Source organism: Juglans regia, chromosome 16, assembly GCF_001411555.2.
Source record: "Juglans regia cultivar Chandler chromosome 16, Walnut 2.0, whole genome shotgun sequence".
In the NCBI taxonomy this organism is placed as follows: domain Eukaryota; kingdom Viridiplantae; phylum Streptophyta; class Magnoliopsida; order Fagales; family Juglandaceae; genus Juglans; species Juglans regia.
Genome location: NC_049916.1, coordinates 21,887,698 through 21,902,850, shown reverse-complemented (window position 1 = coordinate 21,902,850; position 15,153 = coordinate 21,887,698). Strand labels below are relative to the sequence as shown.

Sequence of the window (15,153 nt, the reverse complement as noted above, 5' to 3'; positions counted from 1 at the left end):
AATTTGCAGTCCCATTGAAATGCCGACAGGCTTGAGGAGAGCGAGAGACTTTGAGAGAAATCTCTATGGTGGAGATGGGCTTCAGCTGTGTGACTACGTTGTTCCGCACTTTGTTTTATTCATTACAGTTGTGTCTATGGTAATAAAATTAAAGAAGCAACTTGGCTGGGTCTGATTGAAGGGTGTAAATTCCACTTAAACACCCGTTTGGCCGAAGACCCTCTCTTAAAAAAAAAAGAGCGATACTATTCTACCGCCTGAGTAGCACAACTCAAACTGATTGCTAGTTAGTTTTGTAAGTTTTTTTTTTAATTTTTTATTCATATTTTTTTAATATTTTTAAAAAATAAAAAAAAATATCAATATATTTAAAATCACTTCCTTAATTATTAAAAAAATTATTCAAACAGTACATTTGGAGAGAGAAAATAACTTTTCTCTAAAAACAAATCGAGAGAATCTCGTTCCACCCACCCATATCTCAATAAAAATAAAAAAATAATCATAAACAATTAACTCTTTTTTATAACTATTACCAGAGTTATCTTTTAAAATAGATTAATCTTTATAAAATAATGGTATTTTTATAATTATTTTCTAAATTATTTTATGAAATGTCTTTTGTTTTAAACATCTCTAAAATAAGTCGTGTATTTATTATTATAAAACATTTTATTTTATAAAATTAATATAATTTAACGTGATATATTAAATTTATTTTATAATAAAAAATTTATAGATAAAATTATATAAATTTATAAATGTAGTTTTATAAAATTTTTTGATAAGACCTCTCTCTCTTTTATCATTTTCAAATAAAAAAATCCAACGGCTGCTGTTTTCCTTTCACGAGAAGTACAGTATAACTATAAGTAGCTTTTGAGCTGCGTTTCTGATTCTTTTCTATTCTCTGGATCTCGGACATTGTCTTTGCATTCTCGGTTCAGGTACACCCTCCACCACTCTCTATCTCTTTCTGATTGCTTAAAATTAGGGCGTTATTTTGGTCTTGTTCCCAATTCCAATATACGGATTCCATCAGCACTCATTTCTCATGGCTATTTGTGTGCATTGAGCTTTGACTTGTTATGTTTTGGTTGATTAAAGATCGAAGAAAACTAACCAGATACCTGGGGTTTACTTTTTGTTTCCTACTCTTCTCCCTCCTTAAGTTTTTGTTCTTTGATCAATTGCGTTGATTATCTAGGGTTTTATATCAGATTCTAGGGTTTCGGGATTGTACCATTTTATTCAATATTTAATGACGTTTGTGGAGTTTGTTTAGATGGATTGGCAAGGGCAAAAGCTAGCGGAGCAGCTGATGCAGATATTGCTCTTGGCATTCGCTGTGGTGGCGTTCGCTACTGGCTATATATCGGGATCGTTCCAGATGATGGTCCTAATCTACGCTGGCGGTGTGGTTCTGACCACATTGGTGACGGTCCCCAATTGGCCTTTCTTCAATCGCCACCCTCTCAAGTGGTTGGACCCCAGCGAGGCTGACAAGCATCCGAAGCCGCAGGAGGCCGTGAGTGCCAAGAAGAAACCCGCTAAGAAGTAGGTCAGCTGTTTTGATCATAGAGTATTGGCATTTGGTAGGGTTGAAAGTCAATGCTTTGTTTCTTTTCTGAAATTGATTCGGTGTACTTGATTGCCCTAAATTTCGAACATTTTAGACGATGGATAGAAAGAATTTTCTTTTGGTTTTTTATAATATAGCTGGTATTGTTATATTTACATGTGTATCTCCAATTGTTTCCAGAGGTTCCTTTCCTTTTTTATTTTTACAATGTGAAAGTGGAAGTCCAGGCTGCCTTGATTTCCTCTTTGTCACAATCTTGAGAAAATTTTGAATTTGCTCAGTGTTGACATATTTCAACAAATTATCGCTCAACAATTGATTATCACACCACCGTGGTTGTTGAAATATATGATTTAGGGGTTGAGGGTATGGAAGTTGGAACTGGTGTCCAACTAGCCAAAAGTTCTTGTTTAGATGATACTTTCTCCATGCAAATGGAATGGAGGATAAGTCATGGGTTTGAGACTTGGTGCATGCGTGCGTGCGTGACTTTGCATATAGTCACCAATTGGGAAAAAAACCGGAGTGTTTTAACACTCTAAAAGCGAATGTATCCTCTTTTGAGCTTTTGGCTGCGATGAGATCATGAGTCGTTCATTAAGATGGTACCCCGAATTCCTTTTTCTGTTTGAGAAAGCAGTAAAGCCTTATGTAAACACAATGATGAGTCAATGATAGATGATGGCTCTGCTTTGATCTCTTTTCTAGCATTTGGATTTTTGTTTTATGAACATCCATATAGGTACAGATTTTTGAAGTTTGTCCTAAGTTTATATGCTGGAACTTGGAAGCAATGTGATGGGCCGCTGCCCTTCTAAATTTGGACGCCATATGGTAAGTTCTTGCCTTAGGATTGACCGTGTTTTTAGAAGCATGATAACTTTTCTTTAGATTAATGACACTGGTAGTAGGCATGAGCACGAAGGCCTGTAGCCTTGGCTGCTGCTCCATTGAGAAGAGCAGCAGCAAATGGTCCACATTTGCCACTGGATGCCATCGTACACCCAGTCAGTAGACTCCAACCAGCACCCTCTATTTTTTTCAACACTGCCCTCACCAAGTGCAGCAGCTCAACTCCAACTCAAGAAGCTTCCTAGCTGACAATAGAGCTTCTAGTGATGCACATGAAGTTCGCCTGGGTGTTGCCGATGGTTTGGAATTTGAAGAGAGAAGGTGAATCGGCTTGGTTGCAGATGTTGGATTTTCCTTATCCGAGAGCGAGGATTCCCGGTTGGGCATTTTATTCTTTACTAGTACGAGCAATGGAGGCATCGCATTACATGACAAACCCGGACACAAACTTTACAGGCTACTGCCTGCTTAAAATTCAGTCCCCAACGATCAATTAAACCACCACCTGTAATGAAAAATCTATTGTTACCAAGCTCCTTTTGACCATATGACATAAGGCCTAATCTTCAAATGGGAGAATCAGGTTTGAACCCTCCATCCCAATATAAAAAAAATAATATTTGTTTTTCTTTTGGGTCTCTATTTGGAGGACTTTGGTAGATCGGTAAGACACTGTTTGTGGACTTCTGTAAGGACTGCTATAAGCCTCGACACCGCACTCTTTTTTTCTCTTCTTAGAGCATTAGTATTGGTCTATGCATATGCATATGTAAAGTTATATTTGCATAATATAACCCTAAAATCTTCTATATTGACTTATGCATATCCAAATATTTAGCTACTTATGAATAGTGCTTATCCAAATTTAGATAATCACTATTCACCCTACAAATCATATTTAAATAATTATTTCTCTCTCCTCCTACTCTCTCTCACACAATCCTTTCATTTTCTTCCTCCTTCAACAACAAAACAAACATTCACTTGCACATTTATTTTATTATTATAATATATTATATATATTTTTTTCATTTTATTATATTTTTAATATATTATTATTAAAAAATTATAATTTTTATTATTACATTTGTATTATTAATGTCAAATGTATGTAGTGGATGTTAATTGTAAAATATATATAAAAAAATTGATTTTAGCAAAAAAGTAATAGTAATAAAATAATAATATTTTATTATTATTTTATCTCAAATATGCATAAGCCACTGTGGAAATTTTGCTTGAATGGTAAAGTGGATATGCAAAAGAGGTAATTTTGCATATGCATATGCATAAACCAATACTAATGCTCTTATGTCATCTCCTCATTTTCCCGTAATCCCATTTCATCATAATCCCATTTCCTCATCATATTCTCTCTCTCTCTCTCACAAACACACACCAAACCCTTTCTCTCTCTCATCGAGCTTTCTCTCCTCGAGCTCTCTCTCTCACCACTCTCTTCTCGAGATTCAAGTCGGATGAGGGATTTATTTTTCATAGAGAGAGAAGCACGGATAGAGGAAGGTTGGAGCAAGGTCGGCTTAATGGTAAGGCCATTGTCTAAGACTCATCCTATGCAAGCCTTCCAAAAATAAAAATGAGATTTTTTTTTTTAATTTTTAAAAATAAATAATTTTAATATTTTTCAATGTATTTAAAGTCTTATAATACTAAATTTAATATTTAATATAATAAATTATTTATATTTTTAAATAATTTTTTTAAAATCTTATTAAATTGAGGCACAGTTTTGCATTGAGCCTCATTTTAAATTGTTATATTAAATATAAATTCACGAAAATCTTATTTAAATTTTTTAAATAAAATTTCATCTTATTGAAAATTTCGTCTTAGATGTTAATTTATATTGAGCCGACACTGAATTGGAGCTGACGTTGCGTGATGTGCGGGGTAGAAAAATTGAAGCAGCTGTTGTATATAATTTCTCCTTAAAAGTTTATAAAGTAAAGGTTCCAGTCAAGACGACCTCTTCATCACAGTTTGTCAGCAAAGTTTGAACGAAGATTAGATTAATAAAATAGACCAATTCCCAAAGCAAATCTCATGAACTAATTCACATTATCTTCCTTTCCACACCCAAAAAAGAAGAAAATAAGTGAAATGCAGCAAATGAAAGCAATCCATGTACAATTTATACGCTACAATATCACGAGATTGTGAGAAATGATATTTATAATTATGAGTGTGTAAATATCGTATAGTCATTTTAAAAATAAATAAATAAATACGAGATTTATATGAAAAGAAATTAATTTTTTAATAACAAATTTTACTCTTTTTCAAAACGACTATACGGTACTTACACACTCCATAACTATATATAATATTACTCATTATCAATTGTGCGACCGATTCATACATTTTCCAAATGTGCTGTTTGTAATTGTCTTTACACAAGGAGTAATATTTTCTAATAAAACTGAAGATTTATATGCGCAATCTGGATGCCTACGTATCCAAGTTTCAAACCTCTATCCTCGAATGACTCATCTCCAAATCTGTACCAATTAAATATTTTGCAGTCCCGGCAATGCATTCTTGGCTAAAAAGATCAAAGGAGAGAGAATTCAGTGGATTTGGACATTAGACTTTCGATTAATGACGGTGTTATGTTCTTTCTCGGTCGCATCAAAGTAGATAATATTAACTAGTTTTCGTAAACTGAACTAAGATTAACTTAATTTAATTTAAGGATTAATTATATTTTATTTCTTTAAACTTCCACTTAATTTACAATATATCTTCAAAATTAATAATTATATTAAAATAGACTCTCAAACTTTTAAAACTTATCAATCCTCTCATTCCATCTATTAGCAGCGTCAAATTTAATAAAAATTCACTGTAAAAATATGATTTTCATCTAATTTATTATCATTGATTATATAAAATATTAATAATATATGCTAAAAAAAATATTTAATAATTTATTATTAATTGATAGTATATATTATTTTCTATTTTATATGGTCAATAATATTAAATTAGATGAAAATTAGATCTTTGCAGTGAATGTTATGCACATAAGCAATCTAGGCAGTGAATTTTTGTTAGATTTGACGCTGCTGGTAGATGGAATGGGAGATTGAGAAGTTTTGAAAATTCGAGAGTCAATTTTGATGCAATTATTAGTTTCGGATGCACATTGTGAATTGAGTAAAAGTTCAAAATGGTAAAGTGTAATTAACTCTCAGTTTAATTTTAAACTGAATCTAACATTCAATCACTTAACTCTCTAATAACTAAATTCAAAAACTCTTTACACGTGAAACCCACAACATTTTTTAACTTAACGTCTTTTTATACGTGAAACTCACAATTTTTTTCAATTTTTTATAAATACATCATTTTAACTCACTACTATTTATAAAGAATTGAACACATCTCAATTCAGCTCAACTTCCAAACAGAACCGATATCGATGTTGGGCTACACTAGAAATACATATGCAAAAATGGTATATAGCTTCTCTAATAAAACAAGATTTCGCATAAAGTGTAGGTTTCCCCATGAATTATTTATTAAAAAACAATCAATTCTATCGAATTCTCAAGAAATTTGAAGTGAAAGATATTTCTAATAAAATAAACGTGGTTGTTCGAGGCTATTGATTAGCTCCGACTCGGAGCTCCTCCATTCTTGGTATAAGATAAAAAAAGAAGTAAATTAATAGATGAGCGGTGGCAATATTGTTAGTTGAAATATCTTGTTTAAGATGGCCAATATTAAAAGGGGTTGTTCATAAAGGTTGCCATTACTCGTGAAGACATGTCCTTCTTGTCCAAGCATTCTTCACTCATAATTAGTCGAAAATACCTTTCGATTGAACCTATGTTGTATGCATGAGACACTAAAGATAGGAGAATTATTAAATATTTTTTAAAGTACATATGGATTATTTAATATTTTTATTCTATAAAAAAATGTTATATTATCTAAATTATTTATATGATACTAATTTCTATTAACATGATGTGATATAATAGGATTGAGGATGAGTTTGGACTCATCTCAACTCATCATTACAACATTTTCAAATCTCAATACAAAATATAATAAACAATTCAACTTTTTCAAATTTTAAAATAATAATAATATTAAAAAATAATATTTTAACAATATTTTATCATCTCAACTCAACTCACTTCAACATCCAAACACAATCTGAATTATCATATATCCAAACTCTAAAAATTCCTAATAATTAATATAAAAATAGAAATGCCATTGAATTTGGGACATGGTGTGTTGCATAAGGAACGTAGTATAGTTGTTTATTTACGTGCCACGTATGATAGTTTCGAGAAACCCCACCTTATATTGAGCATACTGCATACATTACTTTGACTTTTGATTGTTCACCAACCATATATTTAACAAATGAGAAATAATTTATTTACAGATAAATTATATAAAAATAAATTCATAAACTGACGTGATTTGATATAATATTATTAAATTGTAAAGCAGATTTAACGTATAGCATAAAATCATATCAGTTTGTAAATTTAATCTTATAAGATATTTTTCTGACTGTAACAGTGTAACACTACTCATCTATAGAACAGAGAGGTAAATCCAACGTCTGATATTGCAGGAATCATCGACAACCATGGAAAGCAGATCCGAACACGTGCAGGACAAGTGAGAGTGTGGCTAAAACTTGTTCTAATTTGGACTGTAACGATGATATTAATAATGAGGAGGCCAAGAAAATGTCGAATTTGCGGCGTGTGTTGATCACCAAGTTTCCAGAAATCAAATTTGAAAAAGATGTCCAAATCAGCCTGAAATGATCGAACTACGTATAATCGACGTCTCCTGTGCTCATTACCATTAATTCAACGGAGAAATCTGGAGATTCTGGGTCTGTAAATCTAAACCAGAGGATTTTTATTTTTGTTTTGTTTTGTTCTTGGACACGAACACGATAGGCACTGCAACGTGTGCCATCCATTTATGTTGTTCTGTCCTCTTTTTTCTTGTTCATGTGCAAGTTCTACACCTTGAAATATCCCAACACGAGCATTACAATCTGTTGTCGTCTGTCTTTATCGAAAGAGGTAAAAGATCATTGAATCGTCGAGCTTTCACATTGAGTTACGCTGCCACCACTTTTCCTTTCAACAAAAGATTTAAGATTGCGTTTAGATACTGAATTGAGTTGATTTATAAATAGAAATATTTTATGAATTGTAATAAAACGAGTTTAATTTTTTAAATTAAAATATATGAAATAAGTAGATATATGTTTAATTTTTTTTATAAAAAATTAAAAAAGTAATGGATATCATAAATGATTAGTTTGTAATAAGTTGAGTTTGATTCAACAACCAAACACAACCGTTACGTTTAAACGTAAATAGTAACGAGTTAAGATATTGGAGTGGATTTTGTATAGAATTCTATATGAGAAATGATACTTGCAGTCGTGAGTATACAAATGCCGTGCAGTCGCTTTGAAAAAAGTGAATAAATATGAGACTCATATAAAAATAAATTAATTTTTTAATAATAGATCTCATTATTTTTTAAAGTGACTACACGATATTTACGCATTCCATAACTATATTTAATATTACTCTTTATATATATACTCGAAATCTGACTACTTGAAATATATAAAAAAAAAAAAAAAATGTGAAGGTATGTACAATATAATTAACGTCATATTTATATCACATCAATCATAAAAAATAAAAAATAATTAGCATGATGTCTATTACATTAAACGTGTTGCTTTGGTGTTACAAATTAAATTTTATTCATTTTCTTTGTTATAATTCCCTAGCGTTCTTTGTTATATGTTGGGATCATTACGACGAAACCGAAGAAAATAGAAGAATGAGAGAGCTCTTGAACAACCAGACGAGATGAGGCTGGCCTCATCATAACTTCCATTTTTTTTTTCCCTTAACGAGTCATCAAAACTTATCTAATTAGGCCTGTTTGGATAGCACGAGTCTCTCGTTTCATTTGATTTTATCTTATTTTAATATTTAAAAATTATAAATATAAATACTTTTTAATTTCTAATTTTTAAATATTTATTTAATCATTACTTAATCATTATAATTTTTTTAAATTTGGAAACAAAACAAAAAAAAAATAATTTAATTTTTTTAAATCTAAAAAATAAAAATTATATTATAATAATGTTTTAATTTTATAATATTTTTATTTAATTTTTTTCTAAAATTTTATAAAACATCTCAACTCAAACTATTTTACTACTATTCATAAATCATTTCATTACTATTTACATATTATTTCATTTCATCTTATTATCCAAACAAATTTTTTTTTTTAATCTCATAAAAAAAACGATTCTCCTTATCTTTGGTTTATCATTTGGCAATTTTGTATTTTTATCAAAGTAAATTGTCTCTAACCATTTCCATTAAATAAAAAATAAATAATTTAATTTTCTGAATTAAATGGTATGCACAAAATTAAATATGATTCACTTTTTGTCCGAAAATATCACGCGTAAAACATTGCATATTTTGAGATCGAATCTATTTCTTTCTTGGAAATTCACACAGAAAATCAACGGCAAAGAAGCGTGATGACAAAAAATAGTAGTGAATTGGACGGTGCAAAACGTGCCACACAGAGAGACCACTCTGTCTGATAAATTAGACCGAAACTGGAATTATACCTCAACATTATCCAGTTTCGGTCTAATTTTGAGACAGAAAAATATCGTAAAAAGCAAACAAAGGAATTACAATCTGAATCTCCCTCTATTTCAGGAACACGAGTGCTGGTCTCTCTCCTTGCTGGTTCGAGGGATTATCTTAAAACTTTTTTTTAATTTTTTATTTCTCTGGAGTGGTCGCTCTCTGTCAATTCTATCCTCCTATTGCTATTCTGAGTCCTATAAATTCCCATCTAACGCTTGCGACCACCTCTGCATTCCCCCACCCGCCTATGTATCGGTATCCTCCCGATTCCAACGCTCTCCCCTGATTTCTTTTTATCTTCTTTCTTTCTGGTAAGTTTCGTTAACTCATTTCCTCTTCTCTCTGTCTTTCTATTTGACCTATGTTCTATATTTTTATCTCAAACCCACCGACATTTGTTCGCCGGATTCAGATGCTTCTTTTGCGTTTTTCATTTGTTTGGTTTGTTTTCCATATTTTCTATTGGATCGGATTGGTTTCAATATATATATTTTTAATATCAGATCTTGTATTTGTTTGCTTGTTCTCCCCTGTAGTTGTGGTTCTGGCAAAAATTTATCATGAAGTTTGTATTTTTTTCTGGTTTTGTGCTTGTATGCAAGTTATCAAAAAATGGGGTTTTTTTTTTTTTTTTTTTTTCCCCAACATTAACTCGTCAGTTTGATTTTTTTTTGGGAATAATTAGGTGGTTGTGCAACTTGTGCTCGCTTTCGATGTCAAACATCTCATTTGCTATTTTAGTTCCCATGCGCTTAAAGTTAAAGTTGCTTAAATGCGCAAAAAACTTAAAACGACTTTTTCTTTTCCCTGCACCCTTTCTATCCATCCTTCACTTAAACTTATTTGTACTTCCTATCTTATCAACTACTTGCAGACACCTATGTTGTTCAGCTTTAATTCCTCGAATTTATCTTCTTTTTCATTTTTTCATTCTATAAGCAATCGATTGGCCTCGGATCCGGTTATTTATGCTTTTGTTCTGTTATTTTTGGGCTATTATGTTAGATTTGATCTACGTTATGCTTTTTCAACTGGGAAAAAAAGAGACTATCGATCGGTGATAGCATACCCAGTGCGCTACAGTTGTGTAGGTCTTTCATCTTTGTGTTTTCATATTCGCTTTTTGGTCTTTCTCTTGGAGCATGGTGGGTGGCTGGGTAGTCTTTGTACTTTACGCGTGCATAATTCTCTTAATATAAAAAGAAAAAGTCATTGGATTGATTATCCGTGTCTATTCAGTTGTCTACCCCTTTAAATAAATTAATACGTTCTTGTTTCCGGCGATGGAATGCGATGCACATAATTTAGCGCATGATGCACATGCGTTCTTTAGTTTTCAATTATGGTGTTTTCTAACCACTAGTAGGCCCGTGTAGGTCCCGCGCTTTGAAAACGATATTAACAACAAATTAGGGAAGTTTGTATTCTAATGTGTGTTTTGGGTAGAATACAGTTAAAGCCGTCTTATCACTTCTTCTTTTTTTTATGATATTAAGCTCGAGTTTTGGTGATATTTGAATCGACTTCTTTTATATGATCAGGTTTCCTGAAATTGAATCAAATGGAGGTCACAGGGGGTTAAGACTTGCTGACTTTTATGGCCTTGTCTGGTATGTGTTTTTCCATTTTCTTTTTACTCTGATTTTCTGTATAGAAGCAGTTGTTTTTTTTATTATTATTACTATTATTATTATTATTATTATTATTATTACTATTACTGCTATACTCCTACTAAATATCCATTCTGAAGAATAGTTTGCGATAACTTTTTCCTATGATTTGTAGATATTTGGGCAATGTGTGGAGGAAGAGACAACGTTGGTTTAGAAAGTATTGTGCATATAGTAACAGGAAGAAACCACTGTAAGAGCAAAACTTCTGGCATGGAATTTGAATCAGACTGGACAAGACACGGAAAGTCCTCAGCATTTACTGCTCAAGTGATTCGTTCCACAACATCTTTTATGCCTTGGTCTTGTAGAATCCCAATAGGTGAAGGATATCATGAATTTCTTTAGTTAAACGTCAGGAAACCAAATATATTGAGACATCATTTGGGTGATATAGTTGATTAAGCCCGAGATCATCTATATCTTCCAGGATTCTGTAAAACTGCTCACATTAAACTATGCCAAGATTTATGAGTGGAAAGAAGAGATTTACAGAATCAAATATGTGTATGTCCAAGTCTGTCAAGCAAAATATACCCGCTCTTTCAAAAAACAATCCACATTTTTCTTCTCAAGTTGTTACTGATCTTGATAGCCCCATTCTACCTGGGCTGCCTGATGATGTGGCAAAGTATTGCCTTGCACTTGTTCCTCGTTCCAACTTCCCAGCTATGGGTGGTGTCTCCAAAAGGTGGAGATCATTTATTCAAAGCAAAGAATTCATCATCGTGCGGAAATTAGCTGGGGTGCTAGAGGAATGGCTCTATGTATTAACTATGGATTCTGAAGGGAAGGAAAGTCACTGGGAGGTTCTGGATTGTTTAGGCCATAAACACCGGCTTCTACCACCAATGCCTGGTCCAGTGAAAGCCGGCTTTGGTGTGGTTGTTTTTAATGGAAAGCTTCTTGTCATGGCTGGCTTTTCCGTGATTGATGGGACTGCCTCTGCCTCCTCGGATGTTTACCAATACGATTCTTGCCTCAACAGGTTTGTTTTCCATTGCATTTAACGGGATTAATCTATTTAAACTGGATAGGGTTATAGATTCATATCAGTTGTCAAAGTCAGTTGAAGGTTTGTTGTGATTTATGCTGGATATGAAATATAATCTCTATTGTGAGTTGTTTTGAGCTCTTTTTTTTTTTTTTAAGTACTATAGGCAATTATCTTTATTTTAAACAGCCCGAACTTGGCAATTTTCTTGGAAAGAATTAGCAGATCTGGACTGTTTGATCAACTAATACATTGCACTAATAATGAAAAATATTGGTTTTGAATTACTGCCCTGAACATTAAGAACACTTAAAAATAAATGTAGAAGAAAAGGGATAACAACGTAATACTTTTCATAATACTTTACACAGCTATATTTTAAAATGACAGATTTTTTTTGTAAAATGCCTCATAAAAGTAATACCACTTTACAAAAATACCCTTATTTTAAAACTTAGTTGTAAAATGTATTGTGAAAAGTGTTGTGTGGGTATCAGTACTCGAGTGGTTTATAATTTTTAAGCCATTGAGTAGGGTGGGCGCAAATTTACTACTCTAGTTCGGGTTGGTTTGGTCAGATTTTGTTGTTGCATCATATGAGTTGCGGCTTAATTATGTTATTTCGTGTGGGGTTTTCATTTAGTTTTAGGACTTGAGTTGATTTAACATCTGAACCATATGATGTCGACTGCCATAAATGATATTTAGTTTTTTAATTAGGTCCTCTCAAAGGCAAACCTTTTATAGAGCCCCCACCCCAATCTTTTCTTTACTTTTTATTTCACCCCGTCTCTTTTGCTAGCTTTGTGACAATTTTTTTTGTTTTTGTTTTTGTTTGGGTAATTGCAGTTGGAGTAAATTATCAAATATGAATGTGGCTCGGTACGACTTTGCTTGTGCAGAGGTTAATGGTATGGTTTATGTAGTTGGAGGATGTGGGATAGACGGTGAGAGTCTACCTAGTGCGGAGGTATACAACCCCGATACTAACAAATGGACCCTGATAGAGAGTCTTCGCCGCCCAAGGTGGGGTTGCTTTGCATGTGGGTTTGAGGGAAAGCTGTATGTCATGGGTGGAAGATCAAACTTCACAATTGGGAATTCAAAGTTCGTTGATGTGTACAACCCCGAGAGACACACCTGGTGTGAAATGAAGAATGGTTGTGTCATGGTCACGGCTCACGCTGTGCTGGAAAAGAAACTCTTTTGTATGGAGTGGAAGAACCAGCGGAAACTAGCAATATTCACTCCAGAGGACAATTCATGGAAGATGGTACCAGTTCCATTAACAGGGAGTTCATGTATTGGCTTTCGATTCGGAATACTGAACGGAAAATTACTACTATTCTCTGTCCAGGAGGAACCTGGTTATCGCACTCTACTGTACGACCCAAATGCAGCACCAGGCTCAGAGTGGCAGACTTCCGATATAAAGCCGTCTGGTTTATGCTTCTGCAGTGTGACAATCAAGGCCTAAGAACTGTCTTAGATCGCTGAGGACTTTCTCATAAAGTCTTGAATGTATCTTTCCATTTGCTGCCCTTTTTGCGTCGATTTAACTCAAGGCACTTGTCACAATTACCGGTTTCAGTTTAATTCTGTTATGTATTCTCATCATGGATGTTAATTTGTAGAACATGTCACGTGTCCATCGTTTAATGCATGTGTTGTCTGGTCGGACTATTCTCATGTGTTTCATGAACAATTTTTTTGACATATATACTTACCCTTAATGTGTACCTCTGAGGACATTAGAGCTAAGTTTTCCCATAATGTGTAGAAAAAAGAACTAGCAATCCTGATGAGATTGGTAGGCGATTCCTTTCGTTTCAGCCTAAAGAAGCCAGCTGGTCAAGTCAGCCAATTTAAGATGTTGCATCATCCAAATGTTGAAGATGGTTTACCATTATCAGGGGTTTTGTGTTAGGGACCTCGGTCTAGTTCCTAAACATTAAGGATTCGCAAGCTTGTCTTGTCCTTGTGATGACCGAATGTGCCGTGTCAACTTGCTTGGCCTTGAACTTATGATGACAATGGAGGGTTTTTAGATTGATGAAGGTATGATGTTTAGTGATGAAATTGATGATGGTGATGAGTTCAAGTGATTTAAGTGATGATTTGGTGTGTTTGACACAATGTGGAACGGCTTGATGGTTGTTTTTGATGTTGGCGTCAGATGATGCTTAGGATTGGTAAGGTGAAGTGAAGCTAGGGTTTTGGGTGATGGCTAAGAGGGATTACGAAATTGGGATGAGGTGGCTTATGGTTGGTGTGTAGGATGAGTTGCTAGGGTTTGGAAGGAGGATTTGGTGGTGTTTGAATGAGTCTAGAATTGTTTCTTGAATTTAGGGATTGACTAAGGTAAGATGAGAAAAATAGGATTTGGATATTGTAAGAGGATAAAGGTCTTTGGTTGACTTGAGTGATTCTAGAGAATGAGTAATTCTAGGGATTGCATGATTCTAGGGGTTGAGTGATTCAAGAGATTGAATGATTTGAGAGATGAAGTGATTTTAGGGATTGAATTTAAAGGATGGGATAAGAATTCCTAAAATGTAGGAATTGCCTTGTGGGACTCTAGGGTTTCGGCTAGGGTTTAGCTGGATGAAGGGATGGTAGGGTTAGGATTCCTAAAGTGTAGGAAATCGTTATGGAAGGCTAGGGTTTCCAACTAAGGCATGATATGTGTATGGAATGATGGAGGCAATGAGAATTTCAGTTATGACAATTGGTAGAATGTATAGAAAGTGGATTTGATCTTTGATGACAAAGGAAAGATGAAGACTTTATTTTTGGTGTTTATGGATATTTGAGAAATCAAAGGATATAAAGAATAAGGCTTAGAATATGTTTGATATGCAATAAAATGTGAGAAAATATATGAACATTCAAGAAAATAAATGAATAATAATGGATGATATGAATATTGACTAGAGAATGGAAAATATGCAAGAGATTGATAATTGAATCACCAACTATTTACAAATGGTAAGGTGACGAAACACAAATAGATAAATAAACATCTATTCACGAATTGCAAGGTGTTAATCCTCTCATTGGAATTTACAAATTGCACCCAAGTGCAAAAGCACCAAAATGATCTCAAGAACACAACTCAAACTGTCCACAAAGGAAATATGCCAAAAGATGTAAAATGAAATGTCTAAGGTCCTATTTAAATCAATGACATAAGTGGGAAAACTCTAAAAGGTCTCCTTGTAAAATAGGTTTTGGGTGGGCCCCACGATGGCCCGTGTCATCATATGTTGGCCCTTGGTGGCCTAGACTGGGCCATGGGCATGGTTAACATAGCTGGCATGGTTGCTAACGTGTGGCTGGCATGGCCTG

The 15,153-nt window shown here is 33.4% G+C and overlaps 2 protein-coding genes across 3 annotated transcripts; both read left to right on the top strand.

Annotated features, from left to right (window-relative positions):
- Positions 1-816: 816 nt before the first annotated feature.
- Positions 817-1,819, top strand: LOC109003154 (probable signal peptidase complex subunit 1). Its single transcript, XM_018981170.2, has 2 exons — positions 817-947; positions 1,286-1,819. Exon 2 carries the CDS (start codon positions 1,286-1,288, stop codon positions 1,559-1,561), a length of 276 nt encoding a protein of 91 aa, XP_018836715.1. The 5' UTR covers positions 817-947; the 3' UTR covers positions 1,562-1,819.
- Positions 1,820-9,147: 7,328 nt separating this feature from the next.
- Positions 9,148-13,525, top strand: LOC109003150 (F-box/kelch-repeat protein At1g67480). Of its 2 annotated transcripts, none has more exons than XM_018981166.2 (4): positions 9,148-9,452; positions 10,683-10,751; positions 10,927-11,799; positions 12,655-13,525. In XM_018981166.2, exons 3-4 carry the CDS (start codon positions 11,270-11,272, stop codon positions 13,280-13,282), a joined length of 1,158 nt encoding a protein of 385 aa, XP_018836711.1. In that variant the 5' UTR covers positions 9,148-9,452; positions 10,683-10,751; positions 10,927-11,269; the 3' UTR covers positions 13,283-13,525. The 2 variants fall into 2 exon arrangements, with proteins under 2 accessions (XP_018836711.1, XP_035542428.1); XM_035686535.1 differs by lacking the exon at positions 9,148-9,452 and adding an exon at positions 10,146-10,228.
- Positions 13,526-15,153: the final 1,628 nt, after the last annotated feature.